At 39.6% G+C, this 22800-nt stretch overlaps 1 protein-coding gene across 1 annotated transcript in view; it reads right to left on the bottom strand.

Annotated features, from left to right (window-relative positions):
* LOC117523372 (VPS10 domain-containing receptor SorCS1-like) overlaps positions 1-22800 on the bottom strand; it is a 129202-nt gene that overhangs the window by 16586 nt on the left and 89816 nt on the right. Inside the window, exons 20-23 of the mRNA XM_034184871.1 lie at positions 20848-20981; positions 20631-20754; positions 15236-15348; positions 11156-11290 (exon numbers count right to left, since the gene is read on the bottom strand). Coding sequence (XP_034040762.1) covers positions 11156-11290; positions 15236-15348; positions 20631-20754; positions 20848-20981 — 506 coding nt within the window. The remainder of the gene's footprint in view (positions 1-11155; positions 11291-15235; positions 15349-20630; positions 20755-20847; positions 20982-22800) is intronic.

Here is a 22800-nt window from a genome sequence, read left to right as displayed (position 1 = left end):
CAGACAGAGCTTTAATTCATTTGAAAGCTTGACTCTTAGTCTTGTCCATCCAAATTGGAAGTCCCAAAAACCAGTTTTATTTGTTATTATCTATCGTCCACCTGGTCGTTACTGTGAGTTTTTCTGTGAATTTTCAGACCTTTTGTCTGACTTAGTGCTTTTAGTGCTTGGCTCAGATAAGATAATTATAGTGGGCGATTTTAACATCCACACAGATGCTGAGAATGACAGCCTCAACACTGCATTTAATCTATTATTAGACTCAATTGGCTTTGCTCAAAAAGTAAATGAGTCCACCCACCACTTTAATCATATCTTAGATCTTGTTCTGACTTATGGTATGGAAATTGAAGACTTAACAGTATTCCCTGAAAACTCCCTTCTGTCTGATCATTTCTTAATAACATTTACATTTACTCTGATGGACTACCCACCAGTGGGGAATAAGTTTCATTACACTAGAAGTCTTTCAGAAAGCGCTGTAACTAGGTTTAAGGATATGATTCCTTCTTTATGTTCTCTAATGCCATATACCAACACAGGGCAGAGTAGCTACCTAAACTCTGTAAGTGAGATAGAGTATCTCGTCAATAGTTTTACATCCTCATTGAAGACAACTTTGGATGCTGTAGCTCCTCTGAAAAAGAGAGCCTTAAATCAGAAGTGCCTGACTCCGTGGTATAACTCACAAACTCGCAGCTTAAAGCAGATAACCCGTAAGTTGGAGAGGAAATGGCGTCTCACTAATTTAGAAGATCTTCACTTAGCCTGGAAAAAGAGTCTGTTGCTCTATAAAAAAGCCCTCCGTAAAGCTAGGACATCTTACTACTCATCACTAATTGAAGAAAATAAGAACAACCCCAGGTTTCTTTTCAGCACTGTAGCCAGGCTGACAAAGAGTCAGAGCTCTATTGAACCGAGTATTCCTTTAACTAGTAATGACTTCATGACTTTCTTTGCTAATAAAATTTTAACTATTAGAGAAAAAATTACTCATAACCATCCCAAAGACATATCGTTATCTTTGGCTGCTTTCAGTGATGCCGGTATTTGGTTAGACTCTTTCTCTCCGATTGTTCTGTCTGAGTTATTTTCATTAGTTACTTCCTCCAAACCATCAACATGTCTATTAGACCCCATTCCTACCAGGCTGCTCAAGGAAGCCCTACCATTAATTAATGCTTCGATCTTAAATATGATCAATCTATCTTTATTAGTTGGTTATGTACCACAGGCTTTTAAGGTGGCAGTAATTAAACCATTACTTAAAAAGCCATCACTTGACCCAGCTATCTTAGCTAATTACAGGCCAATCTCCAACCTTCCTTTTCTCTCAAAAATTCTTGAAAGGGTAGTTGTAAAACAGCTAACTGATCATCTGCAGAGGAATGGTCTATTTGAAGAGTTTCAGTCAGGTTTTAGAATTCACCATAGTACAGAAACAGCATTAGTGAAGGTTACAAATGATCTTCTTATGGCCTCAGACAGTGGACTCATCTTTGTGCTTGTTCTGTTAGACCTCAGTGCTGCTTTTGATACTGTTGACCATAAAATTTTATTACAGAGATTACAGCATGCCATAGGTATTAAAGGCACTGCGCTGCAGTGGTTTGAATCATATTTATCTAATAGATTACAATTTGTTCATGTAAATGGGGAATCTTCTTCACAGACTAAGGTTAATTACGGAGTTCCACAAGGTTCTGTGCTAGGACCAATCTTATTCACTTTATACATATTTCCCTTAGGCAGTATTATTAGACGGCATTGCTTAAATTTTCATTGTTACGCAGAGGATACCCAGCTTTATCTATCCATGAAGCCAGAGGACACACATCAATTAGCTAAACTGCAGGATTGTCTTACATACATAAAGCCATGGATGACCTCTAATTTCCTGCTTTTAAACTCAGATAAAACTGAAGTTGTTGTACTTGGCCCCACAAATCTTAGAAACATGGTGTCTAACCAGATCCTTACTCTGGATGGCATTACCCTGTCCTCTAGTAATACTGTGAGAAATCTTGGAGTCATTTTTGATCAGGATATGTCATTCAATGCGCATATTAAACAAATATGTAGGACTGCTTTTTTGCATTTACGCAATATCTCTAAAATTAGAAAGGTCTTGTCTCAGAGTAATGCTGAAAAAGTAATTCATGCATTTATTTCCTCTAGGCTGGACTATTGTAATTCATTATTATCAGGTTGACCTAAAAGTTCCCTGAAAAGCCTTCAGTTAATTCAAAATGCTGCAGCTAGAGTACTGACAGGGACTAGAAGGAGAGAGCATATCTCACCCATATTGGCCTCTCTTCATTGGCTTCCTGTTAATTCTAGAATAGAATTTAAAATTCTTCTTCTTACTTATAAGGTTTTGAATAATCAGGTCCCATCTTATCTTAGGGACCTCATAGTACCATATCACCCCAATAGAGCGCTTCGCTCTCAGACTGCAGGCTTACTTGTAGTTCCTAGGGTTTGTAAGAGTAGGATGGGAGGAAGAGCCTTCAGCTTTCAGGCTCCTCTCCTGTGGAACCAGCTCCCAATTCAGATAAGGGAGATAGACACCCTCTCTACTTTTAAGATTAGGCTTAAAACTTTCCTTTTTGCTAAAGCTTATAGTTAGGGCTGGATCAGGTGACCCTGAACCATCCCTTAGTTATGCTGCTATAGACTTAGACTGCTGGGGGGTTCCCATGATGCACTGAGTGTTTCTTTCTCCTTTTGCTCTGTATGCACCACTCTGCATTTAATCATTAGTGATTGATCTCTGCTCCCCTCCACAGCATGTCTTTTTCCTGGTTCTCTCCCTCAGCCCCAACCAGTCCAAGCAGAAGACTGCCCCTCCCTGAGCCTGGTTCTGCTGGAGGTTTCTTCCTGTTAAAAGGGAGTTTTTCCTTCCCACTGTTGCCAAGTGCTTGCTCACAGGGGGTCGTTGTGACCGTTGGGGTTTTTCCGTAATTATTGTATGGCCTTGCCTTACAATATAAAGCGCCTTGGGGCAACTGTTTGTTGTGATTTGGCGCTATATAAATAAAATTGATTTGATTTGATTTGATTTACAGAAAAAAATGTGTTTTTTTGGGGGGGGGGTTGCAGTAGTTTGGATCTTTAATTTCTCAAAAAACAATATTCCTCTCAAATTACAACTGGAGATTTTAAACAGATCCTGGAACATGTTCAGGCAAATGTTTGTTTTTAACTTTATACGTGATTTGTATTGTGATGTAATCAACCAAATCCCAGAATTTAATGCACGAGTTGTCTGCCTAGGGGGTTGCTATCAAGGTTAGTTTCGGGGTGCATTGAATGAGCTGACGCGTGGCATTGGCGTATGCTCCTAGACCTGACCTGTGCACACTTGTGAATGCATGTGTGGCATGGCAATGAGATTTGTATTGCATTCACACAAAATACATTCAAAGATCACAATGTGCAGATTTCATGAATGCTTCTCTGTTGTTCAAACTCAACAATGCAACCAAACCGTATGCATGTGGAGTCCATTTTGCAAATGTTTGCATGCAAATTTTTCAAAGCTGTTCATTTATGTGCAGAAGTGAACTTGTGTTCATGTTTTCAATTGCAAGAGACAGCATGGATTAGATTTAGTTACTGTTACAGAAGTATTCTTTACTGTCTAACGTGCTCTGTGATTGTAAGACTAGTGACCTGTAGCTGCAACTGGATGTCTTTAATACCAGGTCCCTTCAGAGGACCTTTGGATATCACTGGAATGACTCTTGAGACTAAGCATTGTGATGGAACTTCAGCTACAACATTTTGCCCATACTGCATGGTGCGTTTCTCTGAGAGTGATCAAGTGTATAGGCGCCTCATGGGCCTTTCACACTGAACGTGACTGCTGCAAAATCACATAATGCATGCAAAAACAAACAATGCGTTGCAAAGCTCCACAACACAATGGAAATACTCGCAAAACAAAAAGTGGTTTCTGCCCAGAGGACGTTAACTGGTGGGCTTTACAGGGCAGTGTGCCACTCTGCTCTGTCTCTCTGCTGGTCAGCATAATTTTATTTATTTGCTTTATTAATGATTCTAGTGTTAAGCTACAATACATATGTTTTCATGTTTTATTATTTTATTTGCAATGCATTGAACAGTGGAAGTCAGGAAGAAGCTTTGAGCAGAAACCTCTTTTTATGCTGTTTTGTAGAGCTTTGCAAATTGTCTGTGTCTATGTGCATTGTGTGAAACTGCAGCAAATTATACTGCAACGTGTGCTTTGCATTATCTATGTTTGCAAGATTTTTTTTTCCTTTTTTCAACATGTTTCTGATGCAGCTACCTGATGCTGAGTTAATGCAGGTGATTTCTATGCATTTGCAGGTGTTCTCTGTCAACAAAGTTGGGCAGAGGTAATGTTTTCGACCATGTTTGTTTATTTGTCTGTGAACAGCCTGGAACCCACAATTTTTCATATATCCTTATGAAATATTTACAGAGAAGTCATATCCTGATAGGCAGGAAATGGTTAAATTTTCAAGGTCATAGGTCAAAAGTCAAAGTCAGGAAAAAATCGTGAAAAAATCCCTATCCTTTAACATCGAATGAATTTTCAAAACTTAATAATTCTTTCAAAAAAGATTGAATTTCTTTGATATTTGAGAGTGTTATGTAGGATGCTATCCTTTTTAAACTGACAAGGTTTGATTCAGATCTGATCCAGATTACAGATTTTGTGACCATTTAAATTTAACACTGAAAACCCAATTTAATGTATATTTTACATTATATCTTAATCAAAAGTGCCCCAATCACTCATATTTGAAAGTGAGGTGCAGACTGGCACTCAGTGTCACCTGACGAAGTTTGATCCGTATCTGATCCGGATTGTGTGTTTTGTGGCCATTTAAATTTAACATTGAAAACCCCATTGAATGTATATTTTACATTATATCTTAATCAAACGTGCCCCAATTACTCTGATATTTGGAAGTGAGGTGCAGACTGGCACTCACTATCATCTGACAAAGTTTGATTCAGATCTGATCAGGACTGTGGATTTTGTAGACATTTGAGTTTAACACTGAAAACCCAATTGAATGTATATTTTACATTATATCTTAATCAAACATGCCCCAATTACTCTCATATTAGGACGTTAGGTGCAGACTGGCACTCACTATCATCTGACAAAGTTTGATTCAGATCTGATCAGGACTGTGGATTTTGTAGACATTTGAGTTTAACATTGAAAACCCCATTTAATGTATATTTTACATTATATCTTAATCAAACATGCCCCAATTACTCTCATATTAGGAAGTGAGGTGCAGACTGGCACTCACTATCATCTGACAAAGTTTGATTCAGATCTGATCAGGACTGTGGATTTTGTAGACTTTTCTACAAAATGTCCGGATCTGGATCAAAATTTGTCAGACAAATTTTGATCCGGATCTGATTTGGATTGTTGATTTTTTGAACATTTGAATTTAATATTGAAAAGCCAATTTTGTGTACTTTTGCATTATATCTCAATCAAAAGTGCCTCAATCACTCTAATTTTTCTGCTATGGATTTACCTACACCACCAAAATTGGATGGAGGTCCCAATGTTATTCTTGTTTGTCTATCTTCCAGTTATCAGTTGGAAACCATGTGCCAAAAAGCAATGACAAATTGTGCACAGCAAAGATAACTAATGTTCTGTGAAAATTATCTGAAAAAGAATTCAGAAAGAAAAAAGTTGAAAAAATACCACAAAAACCTTTGGTTCAAGTGTATGAACTAAATACATACTCCTGACATTTGATCACATCTAATTTAAGCCACTTCTAACAGGACTTTGACCTTGAAAATTTTTTCCATGGTAAACATTTGTGGAACTGGAAACAAGTATTAGTGGTGGTTTGCACTCATAGAGCACAAGTGCTCTAGTTTGGAAATGTAGCATAGTGTGCCAGTTAGACTAAGATTTCAAAGCTTTTATTCAAATTCACTTAATCAGTAACAGCTGTCATCTCTGATAGAAAACAGCTGGTCTCTCTTTCAGTCTTCAACTCATGATGAATAGGAATCATGCACATTATTTCAAAGTATCCATTCTGTTTGCAGTAGCAGGCCTGAATGATACTTCCTCCACCCCACCGCCACCAGTCGGTCCCTGTCTGATGCCTTGGATAGGCTCTGCGCTTACCTATTTCCAATGGCAGGATTAAAATCTTTCATTTTTTCTTGTCCCGTACGTCTTTGTGGTAACATTGTAAATAGAAAAAAGCGCTAACAAACTGAAGTATTTCCTGCTGGATATCAATGACGTATTTGTGTAGATACACTGTTGTGCATTCAATAAACAAATATTCTTCCTGTTGTAATTGAAAGTAAACACTAATGACACAAAGATATATTTCATTGAAACAATTTTAAGATCCCACATTGGTGGCTTTTTGTTGTGAGCTTAGTGTTTTTTTTGTTTGTTTGTTTGTTTTTCTCCATTAAGTTGAAGTTGAAAGCAACTGTCAGTGTCTGGTGGGAGTATTTACTTTTGTATTTGGAATGGACTGTTTTGCCCAGCAGAGAGAAGAGTTTTGATGACCTGAACTCTGGTTTGTGCTATGCATGGAACAAACTATAACAAAGAAAGAAAGAAAGATAGATAATCAGAGCATTGGAGCAAAGAAAAGACTAAATCTAATTTGCAAAAGCTCAGTGTTCTGCAATGTAATGAGAGCAATTACAGAAAATATTAAAAATGTAAAGCAAAATTAGTGCTCACATCGCATGACGAATGCATTACAATACCATTAAGAATACAAAATCTGCAGAGAAGTGAGAAAGGTCACACTCTGGAGTTTGACTATATTGCTTGAAATCAGCAATGGGACCACACTTCTTTGTGTTTTCACTTTCAAGGGTCACAGAAGATTTAATTACAACAAAGAAAAAAAATGAACATTTCACTGCTAAGTGTTTTCTGAGCCCCAGTGGCTTTGGTATATTGTATCTTCCAGGCAGCTGGTGTTTGACATTTATTTCACTGCAGTAAGAAGATGCATTTACACAGACATAAATGAGCTTAATTTGTGTAATCCATTGCACTGAGCAGCATGTCCATCTTTCTTTTTGTCAAAGTTAACCTTATTGGGACACTGTGATGGAACACAGCAGACTGTCTGAGTCCTGCCTCAAATGTATGAATACATTAATTTACAACAATGACAACTCATACGCAGCACCACCAAGCAGATGTTTTTGTTTTCATTTGTTTCCAGCCCCATTTGTGTGGTCTGCATTCCCATAGCACTTTCCCATCTCATCAAGACACTCAAAGCGCTTTATAATGAAGCCTCAGCTTCATTCACACACACGCCTGCATGCAGATTTTATATGCACACACACACACACACACACACACACACACACACACACACACACACACACACACACACACACACACACACACACACACACACACACATATAGTTTTAATACATACATGCATGCATTCTATTTCACATATTACTATCATAAAATAATATATCAATGTAGCAATACCACATATAATAAATAAAATATAATTGGATGAGATCAATTGGATGTTGTATCCTTTTTGTTATGAACAATGTGTAATAAGTAAATGTTATTATCAAATTAACCCAGCACCACCCTCCCTCCCTTGCCCACCCATCCGCCAAAAAAAAAACAAAAACACTATCATTAAACAGACAGAATTTAACAGTTTCACAGGAGGGAAATGTCATTGGCCTCTCCTTTTGACAGCCAGCATCACTCATTTGCACCACTTCCTTTTCAGCCACACAGGTGAAATTTGCTTCTACCACCTCTGCCACTCATATAATAATACAAAACCTTGCATTACTTCTTCACTTCAGGGATCTTTGGAGGCTGCTGTTGCTTTGGGCTGTGGCAGGTTGGCGCTAATCTATTAATTCAGTAAATCCTTTAGTTTGTGTCTGCCCTCGCGATAGCCTAATGCCTGACACGCTACATTCAAAACACACGGAATAGTGGAGATTCTGACGTCTAGCTCGGAGAAAAATGCCTTGAAATCTCAGTCGGCTGCAATTTTTGTTCAGACACTCATAAGGAAATGGAGCAACCCGAGATATCCAAGTTCACATCACAGCAATGGCAGCTTTGTTTACGCTAGTGAAACATCAATGTTACTAATATTGAAAATTCATCTTTAAAATAAATTTTTAACAAGGCATTACTGATTATATATATATATATATATATATATATATATATATATATATATATATATATATATATATATATATATATATATATATATATATAGCATTCACTTTCACATGCTATGTACAGTTAGTTGAGTTAGCAGTTAAAGTTAGTGTTAGATAAAATGTACTGTACAAACAGGATTCATTTATTATCTTATTATTACATCTGCTCTTTTAAATTCTGCAAGCCGTTTCTCTCAGATATTCCCAGATAGATAGCACAGCCAAGTCAGCCTGTTTACAGTTTGACATTTAGCAAGCTTCAGCAAAATTGCTCACTCTGTACCTAAGATTGGAATGATTCAGTTGTCACTCTGTACCTAAGATTGGAATGATTCAGTTGTTTGCAAACGTATCTGCACATGACTAATAGCACATGTTGGACTCATGTAGCCACTCTTATCTTTGTTTTCTTTACACAATAAAAGGGCCTCGCGAGGATGTCACAGTTAGAGAACTGCACGAGGCTGCCAGCCTCTGCTATGACTCTCCTTTGCAAAGCTCACTAAAGACATCTCAACTCTCTGAGTTCTTTCTGGTATGTCTAGGCGGGGTCAAACCTGACAGTTAGCCTAGCTCTTCTGTGATAGAGTAAATAGTTGATCCACATTGGTCTCAGAGGTAATCTCATGAACGCACTTTTTCCCGAAGTAGAGATTTTTTGTCAGATCTTTCCGAGCTTCTGAGGGTTCTGAACGCAGCAACACACCTGTTTAAAAGGATGGACAGGCACCACTCTGATTGGTTGATATTTTGTTTGGATAACACGCCCATGCCCAATGAACACTGTAAAACAATCCCCTTTGTGGCCAGCAGTGTTGCCACAGTTACTTTGAAAAAGTAATCCAATTTCTGATTAAACCTTGAAAATGTAACTTAACAGCTGCTGAAAGTAACTTGTAATCTAACCCTTTACTGACTACTCAATTGTAAAAGTAACCGTTAGATTACAAGTTACTTTCAGCAGCTGCCAACAACAACACCCCTGCCACCTCAACATAAAAATGATAACCAGTTTTGCCAATACTCACTTTATTGGAAGTGCATGTTTAACAGTAATGTCAAGTAAACAATGTATGTGCTGACATTTTAAGATGAACTTAAAATTCTATTTCCTGAAAAAAATTTTTTTTGTAAAACAGGAAATAAAGTCAGTCTTTCTTGACTTCAATTCAATTTCAATTTATTTTCCTTTATACAGCGCGAAATCACAACAGAGTTGCCTCAAGGCGCTTCACACAGGTAAGGTCTAACCTTACCAACCCCCAGAGCAGCAGTGGTAAGGAAAAACTCCCTCTGAGGAAGAAACCTCAAGCAGACCAGACTCAAAGGGGTGACCCTCTGCTTGGGCCATGCTACAAACAGAAATTACAGAACAATTCACGGACGAATATACAAGAAATGCTATTGGCGCACAGGACAGGAGGATCGCCAACACGAATACAACTCCCATCTCTGGATGGAGCTGCACCTTAAACAGAGAAAAAACAGAATCAGGCATCAGAAAGACAAAAAATACTGTATAATTTGCCAGCATTAATCAACACAAAAAACAGAAGAAATACTAAGGTGATTGCCCTCCGTATTTATGTTCAATGAACAAGTATTTATGTTCAATGAACATAAATACTTGTTTTATAAAAATATAAATAAAGACAGCCTTTCTTGACCTCATATTTAAATGTTGACAGCACTGTTATAGTAAAACTTACAATTTCTAATCTACATTGTTTATAAATGTAACATTTAAATTCTTTCTAAATATTTTAGTTGTTCAAATTATTATTATTATCATTATTGTAAGTAGTAGTATGAAAAAAATCTTCAAAAGTGGACCTTTAATCTTGGGGTGTTGTGGGGGCCGTGTCCCTCCTCCCACCCCCCTTTCCATCTGGATTCACCACTGGATCGTCATCTTTAGGATGAAAAACGAGTCTTTATGGAGAAAGCACAACCTGACTGACAGGTAAGAAAGTTTTATTGACATTTTTTATGTCATGTTGTCCTCAGAAAGAGACGTTAGGTGCATTTGGGTGGGGAAAAGGCATTAGTATTTGTTGTTAATGGGTCAGGGGTCAGATTTAAAAGGAAAAAAAAAAACGTAAAAACATCTTTGTAAAGCTCAGTGCACGTGTGCTGCCACCACCATGCTTTGAGAGATGACAACTGTTTTTTCAACTAGGAGCTGCTCTGCCCACGGGCCAGTTTTAATGCTGTGATCGACCCAAACTATCTCTGTGATCAACCAGTCGGGCACTTTTTTACTGTATAAAAATACAAAAATAATAGTAACGCACAGTGACTTGGATAAGTAACTTTAATCTGATTAGTGATTTGGAAAGATTAACACGTTAGATTACTCATTACTGAAAAAAGCGGCCAGATTAGAGTAATACAGTACTGAGTAACGCATTACTAAACATGTTACCGACATCCCTGGTAGCCAGCACCTGGTTTTATGTTGTGATCTTCTGCTTAGAAAGCAGTTTACGCTCAGGGACGTTCCAAATCGATTTGTGCCCAGTGTGCAACTCACTTTTGCATCTGCCGTCAAAACAGATTTGTTTACTAATGAATAACAATAACCAAAGTGCAAAAGAAGTAATTTAAAAAGCACAACTTGATTTTTGGATCGTGGGATCTGTGCTCTCAATGAAAAACAAGAAAAAAGAAAAGTGTTTGTGCTCTGCAATAAATTAGAGCAGGGGGAACCTTCTAGTTAAGGAGATGTCTAAGTAATGTGAAATATGTTCTCAAGACAATATAGCGCTTGGACTGAATGCTCAATAATGTTTGAGATCCAGGACGTGTTCTCCAGAGATGTTATCAAAAGACAATTGAGTTCAAAGATCACCATTCTGCATTTTAGGGTTTGAAGGATTACACAAAGCTGTAGTGGAAAAAAAAAAAAGAGTTTGTACCTGATTTAGGTGAGCCCACTTTTCATCCAAACCTCCGCCTCTTGTCTTCTTCTCAGGCACAATGAAAAGCTCTGCCGTAGTTGGCAAACCTGGAAGCACTGACACCAGAAGCTGCTCCTCACTGATTCCCGTGACCTTTAATTAAGAACAAAACATCACAAAGGAATCCGGTGTGATATTCCATGTATGATCCTCACAGAACCGAATATGTTAAATGCTAATTAGCGTCTTCTTTCTGTTTTATATGTCATTTGCTTAAGTGAGGCTCACTGTCAGAATACAATAGCAGATCAGCTGGAACATGTACAAGCTGGCAGTGTTCAGTAAAGGCCAGAGCTTTTAGTGCATTTGTGTTGTAACCACAGGCTCCCTGTCAGTTTTCTGGTGGAAACCATGGTGATATCTGACAGGACAGGAGGACGGGAGGTCAAAGTGAATGTTTCATACTGAGGGCTACTTACAATATATATAGAGCTCAGGAACCAGGTCTTTTACATAACCTGCTGCTTCTGTTTTGTTTTTTGTTAAACAGACATGTTTAACCACAGCTGAGCTCTGTTTAATGGAGGTGGAGGTTCTCAAGGCTACAGCATTCAGTCCTTCGGAGACAACTGTCAAAGATGGTCTTTTGCTGTCAGTTGGTGTTATGCTCATTTTATTTGACAGCATCAGGGGCGTAGCCAGAAATTAGGGAGGAAAGTTATCACTGTCCACTAGATGTCACCATCACAGCTTTTTATCAGGATTTTTAAACACTGAAGGCCTGATTTGCTAAAATCCCAGATAACGAGTGCTAAACTGGGTGGGCAATCAAAGCTTTTGCACATTGAGGTGGAGACCGTTTTCAGGTGATTTACTAAGAGTAAGTGCACAACTGGTGTAGGCAGTAAAGTGACATATAAATTAGGGTTTTGCATGTATTATAGGCCACTTTCTCCATGTAATGTGGAGTTGCGTCAGGAAGGGCATCCGGCGTAAAACCTGTGCCAATTCAACATGCAGATCCACCTTGGATTTGCTGTGGCAACCCCGAGTGCAAACAAGGGAGCAGCCAAAGGGACTTACTATAGGCCACAACAGCAAAATGAAATTGAATCAGCCAATCACAGATTAGCATTTCTGTCCGTCATTTACCTGTATTTTGGCATGCTTGGTGCCAGAAAGTTATGGTGGATCCAAAAGGACCCAAAAAGGCTAGGACCAAAAGTTATATTGGATCGGTTCTCACTGATCAATAGTGTTAGAGCTTACTGCCAACAGCTAGCCAATTAGAGCGCAGCATACGAAGATCAGGAACTAGCTGACAGATGCTATTTGAAAAAATGGCAACAAACATGTCAACAACAGCAGAAAATCGTCTGCCAGTGAGGTTTGTTGAGTTCACAAAGGAGGAACTGGTGGAAATATTTAACTCCAAGGATGCCAAAAACACTAAGAAGGTAGACAAGCACGCTACTGATGTTTTAGAAGCATTCATTAAATCAAAATCGTCGATCACAGCAATTGGAGATGAATCAACAAACTGTCACTCGACAGAACTTGACAGGTAAGGGCTTGCAAAGTTGTTACGAAAATTTTATGCTGAGGTGCGGCTTAATTTGGGAGGGGGGTGGAGAACATAACAGTTGATGGATGGCAAGTCATCCAACATAGAGAAATATTGGATTGGAGCTATGCCACATCCAATATAACTTTTCTTCATCCAATATTTCTCTATGTTGGACTCCTTACCATCCATTATTTGTATTTATATATACACAATTATATATATATATATATATATATATATATATATATATATATATATATATATATATATATATATATATATATATATATATATATATATACACACACACACACACACCAACCTGGTCTCACGGCAAGTCATGCTTCAGCAGCACGAAATATACATTAATCTATTGCTTCGTGATATTGTGACGAAAAGTGCCTCATTTTCGTCACGGCAGCACAAATTCATTGTTATTCATTCTGTGATGGCTGCACGAAATTAAAAGTGAAGCGTCGGGGGGTTGGGGTGGTTATGGTTAGGGTTGGGGGTGGGAGTAGGGTTCGTAATAGTGAGTTAAAAAAAAGCGCTGTCACAAAAATTTGACTCATTTCGTCCAGGGAGCACAAAAATCTATTCATCCATCCATCCATCCATCCATTTTCTTCCGCTTTATCCGGAGTCGGGTCGCGGGGGCAGTAGCTCAAGCAAAGCCGCCCAGACCTCCCGATCCACACACACCTCCCCCAGCTCCTCCTTTCGACGTGGAGGAGCAGCGGCTCGACTCCGAGCTCCTCACCCTATCTCTAAGGGAGCGCCCAGCCACCCTGCGGAGGAAACTCATCTCGGCCGCTTGTACTGGCGATCTCGTTCTTTCGGTCATGAGCCAAATCTCATGATCATAGGTGAGGATTGGAACGTAGATCGATCGGTAAATCGAGAGCTTTGCCCCCCTGCTCAGCTCTCTCTTCACCACGACGGTCCGATACAGTGACCACATCACTGCAGACGCTGCACCGATCCGTCTATCGGTCTCACGCTCCATCCATCCCTCACTCATGAAAAGACCCCGAGATACTTAAACTCCTCCACTTGAGGACACTCAAAGCACAAAAAAAAAAAAAAACATGAGACTGGGCTGCATACACACACACACATACATACATATATATATATACACACACATACATACATATATATATATACACACACACATACATATATATATACATATACATATATATACATATATATATATACATATACATATATATATATATATATATATATATATATATATATATATATATATATATATATATATATATATATATATATTATATATGTATGTGTGTATGTGTGTTTACTTTCAATTGTGTAGCTTGTATAAGACTTTATATTATCTTTTATATCGCTGTCTTACATGGTTTTATTGGGGCCCTGGTCATTTTAGTAGGTCTTTCTTTTGTCATATTTATTAAAATTTCTACCAGTTGGGGACTACTGCAATACTCTTGGTTGTGATGCTGACACTGTTCACGCTGTATAATTTTATTACTTAACTGTTTATATTATGTTTGTGTCCTATCTATTAGGTATTTATTCAATTTTTTAATGAATATGATCTTTATGACAACCAAGAACATGTTTTATATGGTTAGAATAACAGTACAGAATCCTTTATCCTTGATCTTTGATCCTTTTAACCTTGATAAATTGTGTTGCATGTGCAAACTTCACCTGTTTGCAAGTTCCCTCCCACAGTTTTGTGCACTCGGGTGGACAAAACCCAAAATTGTATATTCATGAAGGCAAAGCAACTGCTGTGGTGTTTGAGGACATTTAAACACAAAAAAATATCTTTTGTCAATAAGGCCCTGAAAAGTAACTGGAATAATCATATTCTTAGCTTATTACTATTTTGCACAATATTATATATTTGACTACGTGCTATACATTTGATTAATTATGTATATGAAGGGTTCAGATGCAAACCCAGTAACTCCAAAATGGCAAATTGTTATGCACTTGACTGCTTAGGTAACAGTAAGTGTGCAAAATGTTCAAAAATTTGAACCAACCTTTCCATTCCTTAATGGAGTTACTAGGTTTTGCATCCGAATCCTTCATATGTCCTTTGTCCTCCTCACAGTATTTGGCCCTATATTAACACACCCACTTGGCTCCTGACAACCAACCTCAGTGCTTTGGCAGTCCAAGCAGGACAGTGGTCTCAAACTGGTTCCACAAGGGGCCAAAATGGTGCAGGTGTTTTATTGCAACCACAGACACCACCTGCTGTCGGTACGCCACAGCGAGCACAAGGGAGGAGCTCATTGGTGAAATCACCTGCTGATGAGACTGCCAAGAATTAAAACCCTGCACCCTCTTGGACCTTAATTGAACAAGTTTGGCACAAAGGAAGCATTGGGAAGGATTACCGTAACAACCATCAAATAATTTGCATATTAATTAGTTCATGTGGCCAATGAGTGCTATCAAAGGCGTGGTTCAGTGCTCTCCGGAGTGCTTTTGTAGTCACAACATCAGATGGCGGGAGAAGAACTGACCTGCACTATGGAGGTCTTCACCACTCTACAAATGTCCTCCCTCCACTCAGACACACCGGGGTTCAACTCATCCAGATTCGAAGAAAAACCCAATGTGTGTGACAGGAAATAATCTGAATCAAAGATACAAATCAATTTCAAAACAGCCACTTCAAATTCACAGCAATTACAAATGCACATATGGAAAATGTTCAAACAGAACAACTGTAAAACTACACAGCTATTAACAAATACCACAGTTGGGATAGAAGCCGTTCACCTCTAACCCAACTGTGGGTCAACAATACCTCATGGGTGCCACGGAAACTGGGGGCGCTGTAGGCCTGGATTAGTCACAGCATTTTCACAATGAGAAACTCAGTTTAAAAACACAGGATTTAATCATATTTTCTGGTGGGACTATGGTGGTGCTACTGAAATAATTTAATGGGAGGCTTCTGCCCCTTCAAGTTCAACCCTTGCGCCACCTGTGGTTAAATTTCATGAGCCCCCTTCAGAATTCAGATTCAGCTCAAAAACAAACTAAAAGATTTAAAGCATTGTTTCTTATGGAGAAGTAAGTATAAATATATGATCTTCTAACTCAGGAATCAAATCAGAAAGACCCTATCTTACACCTGACACAAAGTAATATACAGGGTACTGCACACCATGGTGTCATTGTCGTTTCCAAAATACACAGCTGTCTATGCCCACATTGCTTACATACAAAGAGCATTTGCGCTCATATTGGTGCCCATGGAGGTGTTGGTGTACTGGTATCAGGAGGCACCAGAAAGCGAATGCATCATAGAAAATCTGATCAAAGATGTTTTCTGCTATGATGCAGGATTCAATTGTACAACAGCAGGTTCATGAGCTACGGAGCACTCAGATTCCTCTCCGTCATTTATCAAGCTAAACTGAAAACAAAACCTTTAAACAACATAAATGTAACAATTTGAATAAATACACATCTTTAAAGGGCATTTCTCACTTCAGTCAACACTATCATTTTATGAATCATTACTTTCATCTCTAACTTGTGCGAGTCCTGATGTAGCTGATAAAAATAAATAAAATTCATCATACAGTGTCTGAAAAATGCATAACAGATTCAGAGGTATTTTTAGCCATAGAAGTGATGTAACCTCGGGTGCTGACTATTATCTGTCTGAAGGTCACTCCACCAGTGTCCACTTCATGACTTACTCCAGTACACTCCAGTCTGCAAATGTAATATGGCTTGAATTTGGCTTTCAAATCAAATTCTTGTATTTTGTGATCAACATATGTTTCTTTGTATCCCGCTGTGTATTTAGATAAAAAAACAAAACAAAAACAAAATATCGCATACATCTCAATAACAATGAATAATAATGATTAGATACTGTGAAAGTTGCATCTCTGATTTCACTCCTGAGTCACGGGGAGTTGTTTCACTGTGTGGCGCTGTCTTTTGTCCACAGAAAAACAGCGCTCCTCAGGAAGCCTGATATCACCGACACTGGGGCTCCCGGTTGCGCTTGGCACTTAGTCAAAGAGCTGGGAGCTGGTCCACGTCCCAGCTGTCCTCTTAAAACTGGCCACTTGTCGGCTTTCTGTCCAACTCCGTGATCACAGAAGTAGCTTCCTCACCAAGACTGGCTGATGTCCACACGCAGCATCTTAAGGCCCCTTCACACATTTGTGAGTGTGCATGAAGCAGGAATCATATGAAAAACATGTAAATTTGTAGCTGCCTCTAATGCCTCGTACACCTGTTGCTACAACTATTTGCGCACACCAGGGGCTGAAAGACAGAGTGTGCGTTGTGAGAGCCCATTGAACCCTCTCACGGCAGGTGTGGGTGAAATTCCAGCCGACACACACGAACATCTAACACCGGTCGCATGGCACTTAGAAAATGTGTAGCCATTTGCACTATTAACACGCCAACAGTCTGCAGACAATCACTGTCGAGCTGGCAGTGAAATTTGTCTAAGTGCCCCACGAGTGTGGCTTTGCAAACAGACACAGTGACACGTTCTGTGGATCTGGATGTCATGGGTGGACAACACATACTGTATTTGGATGGACATGAACTAACAACTGTCCACTGTGACGTGCATGCGTCTGCTTGCTGTCCTCATGTGGACGTAAATAAAAACATATCACGGTGGTGACGGGCTGCAGCGAGTGAGCGCATGCACATTGACAGGCTACCCCCAGGTTGAAATGGACTGTCAGATCATAACACACAGTGGGCGATCTGACTGTCACATCACCCATGTGAGCTCTGTTCCACATGACGCTGTCAGTCCTGTGGCGCACCGTCCATTCATGTCATTTCATGACTGTACATCTGTGACCATGGGTCATCTACAGAGGAACAGATGGATCATATTTGTATTGTCCACTTGGTAAGAGGGATTCAGTAAAATGTGGTGTTTTTATATGGTGTGTGGTTTTATTTATTTATTTTTTTAAATACGCCCATGTCCTTCCTGATATCAGGCAGTTTCCTGCACATCTCACAGGACAGCAATGGTAGCTCAGAGGTAAAGTTTCTGACTGGCAATCCTAGCTTTGGAAAGTGCAGGTTCGAGTATTGTGGGTGGCATGTAATTTTTATTTTGCTGTGAAAAGCTGCTGTGTTCCTGTGTGCACAAAACCGTCACAGCGTGTCTTGTTTTGTTTTTTATTTATTTTTTCTTCACAGCAACTGCACGATGTGTAACCATATTGCGCAGCTGCTGGTGCTGTGTTCCCATGTGCACGAACCGTCGCAGCGGCATCATGCACACCTGCCCGTCGGCGCGATGTTTCGGGGTTCGCTCATACGAGCTGTTCCGACGCGAGTCCCCCTGAGTTGTACATATTTGCACTGTGTGTGAAGGGGTCCTTAGGCTAGTATCTCACTAGTATCTCAGCCTGCAGACAGCATCTGAGAGGGAATTTGTGCAGTTTGGCACAAGGTTCGCATCCGTTCACAGACCAAAAAATTTGCGCTATAAACTTAATTGCCAAATCATCAGGCGGGTGCCTTGTACTCCTCGCTGTATAGTCTCCGTGACTTAGAAGGTGTGCTACATGTGGGACAACTTGTGAGGGACTGACACACACTTTTCCTTTTATATGATCTGAGAGGAACAGCACTTCTGGAAGTGGCTGAACGAGTCCTTCAGCCACCTGACTCTGCAGACAGCTGACACCAATCCGCCGTCACGTTTGTGGGTGGGCTGGATGTATTTTGTCTGGCCATGGACAAGCTGCAGAACCAGATTCATTGTTTACCTCTATTTTTAATTTATTTTTCTGAGGACAGAAGTGGAACTTAATTTTAATGCCCCTTGGTTGGCACACAACCAGCGTGCACATGCGTGAGCGGGCTTGACACGTCTTGTCCTGCCACGGAGGAGCTGCGCTGTCTAATGGAACTACCTTCTATGTGTGGCTCACCCGTGAACAACACAGTCCAGCTGTACACACATGCTGGATGCATCCTGTCCGCATCCTCTACGGCCACAAAGGAGCCGTATGAACTGGATTTTCTGAAGACTGTACTCTCATGCTGCCGGCCGGCGGTGACACTCATGCATGCATGGACAGCGGACTAGACTTGTGTGTAGAACATAGACGAGGCGATCTGAATTTATTATTTTTATTTACACTGTCTGCAAGGACATCAGAGACGCAGCTCATGGACATCATTCTGTAAGTTTGTGAGTGATTTTTCACACTTTTGTTCTTGTTTATTTAATTATTATTACCTCCGCCAAGGAGGATATGTTTTCAGTTGCGTCCGTTTGTTTGTTGGTTGCTTTGTTAGCAGGATTACTCAAAAAAAATCCTCAACGGATTTCAATGAAATTTTACCAGGGGTGTATCTTGGCATAACGTAGAAGTCATTAAATTTTGGTAATGATCTGGAACATGACCCGGATCCAGTAATTTTTTTAAGGATTCTTTATCATTGCAGGATAGGGCCAATTTCAACATTTTTGCATCTGACTTCATGAAGACGGGTCACAAAGGCTGAACAAAAATTAAATTACGGCACAACAATAATTTAGCAATTGTTTCTGCTCATTGAATAAACTTATTAGAAAATTAAAAAAAAAACTTGTGTAGTTCACACAGTTTCTCTTTATAAATACATTTGCTGAAGATCTAAGGGTTTAACCCTCTGAGGCCGACGCTGTTGTATACGACGGCTGAGACCAAGTTTTATTAAATTATAATTTTTTAATGATATGAGACAGAAACTTACTTTTTTTTTTTTTGCTGAAAAGTTAACTCTGCTGACTTTAGAGCCGCTGTCCACCATCTTTGTACTCCTCATAGAAGCTGTGTGATGACGTGAGCAATGTGAGTGTCCAATCGGAATTGGTTCACCGTCACATTGTTTTCCAAAATCCAATCATAGGGCAGATTCACCTCACGTGACACACCAAAGATTGTTTTTAGGAGTGATGTGTTACTAGTTTATTATAGCTTGCTGTGTGTGGAAAATTGTTTTCCACTTTACTTTTTCCTTTCTTATTTCTGATTGTAAACCTTTATTACACTTATAAAACACAACTATAGCATATATATTTTGAAAGTACAGGTTGTCCTGAAAAAAGAGACATAAAACTTGATTGTGGGATGTAGGGAGAGCTGTTAACAGCAATAATAATGCATTTATGCCAGGCGAGTGAACTGTCAAAAAAAAAATGCCCTCGGACCCAGAGGGTTAACCACTGAATCTGAAACCTGACGGTAGATGCGTGAAACGACGTGGAATAAGTCTCTTTGCCAAAGGGTATTCCATGTGACGTCAGTGACCCTATGGCCTTGGCGGAGGTTTGCGCTCTCCGAGTGCTTCTAGTTTATTATTATTTTCAGTGCTTTTTCTGCCTAAAGTCATGGGAATTATCATAGCCTCTTTCACATAATAACAATGCCATAGTCCACATCCATCCTAGGCACTCTATGCGCAAACGTGTCATCATTTTAGCCACACCAGTGTCGAAAAACATCGTGAGAGTGTCACACAGCATTCTCACCTAAATCCTTGCGCCAGTGCCGCTCAACTTTCACGTGTGAGCCGCACACCATGTCAGTGGCTCTTGCACAATATGTGTGCGGAGTGCTCGAGATTATGACAATGTGATGTTCCAATCAATGTCACACCCGAAACATATTCATAATTCATTAAGAAACTAAAAACTGTCCATTTGCACCCTGTGCCTTGTTTTGCAGTCAGATTACACACTGTCTAAATAGCAAAGTGAAGCTGAATGCACACCAATGGAATCTGTTCTGCTCTTTTGTCCTTACACTATAGCTCATCAAGATAGGGCAGTTTGCTCCATTTGCACTAGTTTTCTTTGAAATAATAAAAGTAACTCCCTAATGAGATGAATGTCAAAGTTAAGCAAACATATTTCACCATAAACATCCACAGTCCCTTGGTCCTGCAGGACAGTATTCCCGACTGCAGCATGCACAGTGACGGTGTGACGTCCCTGCTTGGAGAAGCTGTAGGACATACCTCCGTGCAAGGTGACCACAGGCTATAAAGCAAACATAAAAGCAAGAAGGTGTTAATACTTTCTTCCCGTTCTGTGAACACACAGGGTGATAGAGAAGCAGCAGCTCAGACTGACCTCTGTTTTGTTATCAAACCACCAGTAATAAGTGACGGTTCCCACACTGCTGGGTCGTAACAGAGTTGTGAGGTTTACTGCTTTATTCAGGACGACCACAGAGGGAGCCAAGAGCTGGACCTCTTCAAGCTGACCTTTAGACATTAAAAAAAAAAAAAAAAACAAAAAAAAAACCCACACACACACACACACACACATGCACAAATACATTCAGCGTTCCACAACATATGGCTAAATGTAGTGATACAATCAATGAAACTATGGAGGACATGGTTTGGAAGCTTCTTGCACCGTATGCCATGTTGAAAAGAAAAAAAAAGTACAGGTTATGTGCAGATTGGTGTGCAGTGTTTGTGTTTTTGAAACTTTAGTTCAGGGATCAATTTATACTTTGTATTAGTTATCATGGGTATATGTATAATTTTATATACATATGTATAATTTTTATTTTTGGTTAAAGGGGTAGGCGTTTGCAAGCTTTTGCTTCTGCCTACACCCTTTCGGGTGCATTGTTGGCTTATTGTCTTTCTTTCTAAGATTTTTGTTGTTCTGGATCTGTGTGTGCACCATATAAATTCATTCATTCATTCAGTACATCTACATAATTACAATTCAGCTCAGGTTTTGGCACCCACACTATTATTTTCATCATTTAAAAAAGTTATACCAATCGAAGTGGTGAGGTGGGGTAACTGAAGCATTTGTTTGCTTATCTGTTGTAGTTTGTTGGTTTGTTTTGTTTATTTCCAGCCCCCCAAAAAAGGGGGTACGGTGGCAGGAAATGTTTGTAAACCACTGAATTAACCAATGTGAAATTATATCCTAACAGCATAATCAAAGGAAAAGGAAAACACTTGGGGAGGTGAGGGTCCTATGTTTGAAGAGGCCATGGTAGAAAGTAGCCTTTCTAAAAGAGTGGTCCACAAACCATAGTAGTCTGTGAGCAACCTCTAGTGGTCTGTGAGTAGACTGATAAAATATCACATTTTAAATGAATATATTCTAATTAAAGTGTTTCTCAAACTCTTTCTCAAACAACTCCAAAGTCTAACAGGGGTTGTAAATCCAAAAATGTGAATTGCCCATTTTGTGATGCTAGTATGGCTGACTTACTTTTTAACAACTATTTTGCGACAAACTTTTATGTCAAAAATAATCAGCGCAGTTAACTTAAAGAAATGCAGGTTAGATGAATTGGAAAACTTTAATTGTCCAGGTTTCCCTTGCAAGAGGTCTCGATTTCAGTGGGACTAACCTGGTTAAATAAAGGTTAAATTAAAATTAAACTGATAAGATGGCTTAAGACAGGGTAAATTAAAGAGAAATTAAATGAAACATTTGACACAACAGGGAAGGAGCATCATCCTGGTGAAAAAACTCACGCATGCGCACGAAGGTTCAAGCTTGGCTGATGCAAGCACACATGATTTAAATCCATATAGTTTTTAAAAAAAATAAAAGGTCGGATAGTTTTCTAACAGACCTCGTAAATGAGGGAATGTGAAGCCTCATTGTAAAGCGCTTTGAGTGTCTATTGAACATGGAAAAGTGGTATAGAAATGCAGTTCATTTACTATTTAACATGACCCCACTTCACCTGCACGTTCACGACTTAGTGACCGAGCAGAGCAAAATACTCAATCGCAGGATGGAGGCTCTCACCGCGCGGGTGGAAGCACGTGCACAGGGCACGGCTGCAGCTCCTCCTCCTGCTGTCCTTGTGCCGAATATAGATATTCCACTGGTCGTTCAACGAACCCCCCCACCGTCCCCGAAGCATACATAAGTCCCCCGGAACCGTACGGAGGCTGTGTAGAGACATGCGCGGACTTCTTAATGCAGTGTTCGCTCGTCTTTGCACAGCGCCCCGTCATGTATGCGTTGGACTCTAGCCGGGTGGCTTATGTGATTAATTTGCTTCGAGGTGAGGCATGCGCCTGGGCTCTGGCGCTT

This window comes from Thalassophryne amazonica, chromosome 13 (assembly GCF_902500255.1).
Source record: "Thalassophryne amazonica chromosome 13, fThaAma1.1, whole genome shotgun sequence".
Taxonomy (NCBI): domain Eukaryota; kingdom Metazoa; phylum Chordata; class Actinopteri; order Batrachoidiformes; family Batrachoididae; genus Thalassophryne; species Thalassophryne amazonica.
The sequence above is the reverse complement of the archived record's forward strand: the minus strand, read 5'-3'. Positions and strand labels throughout refer to the sequence as shown.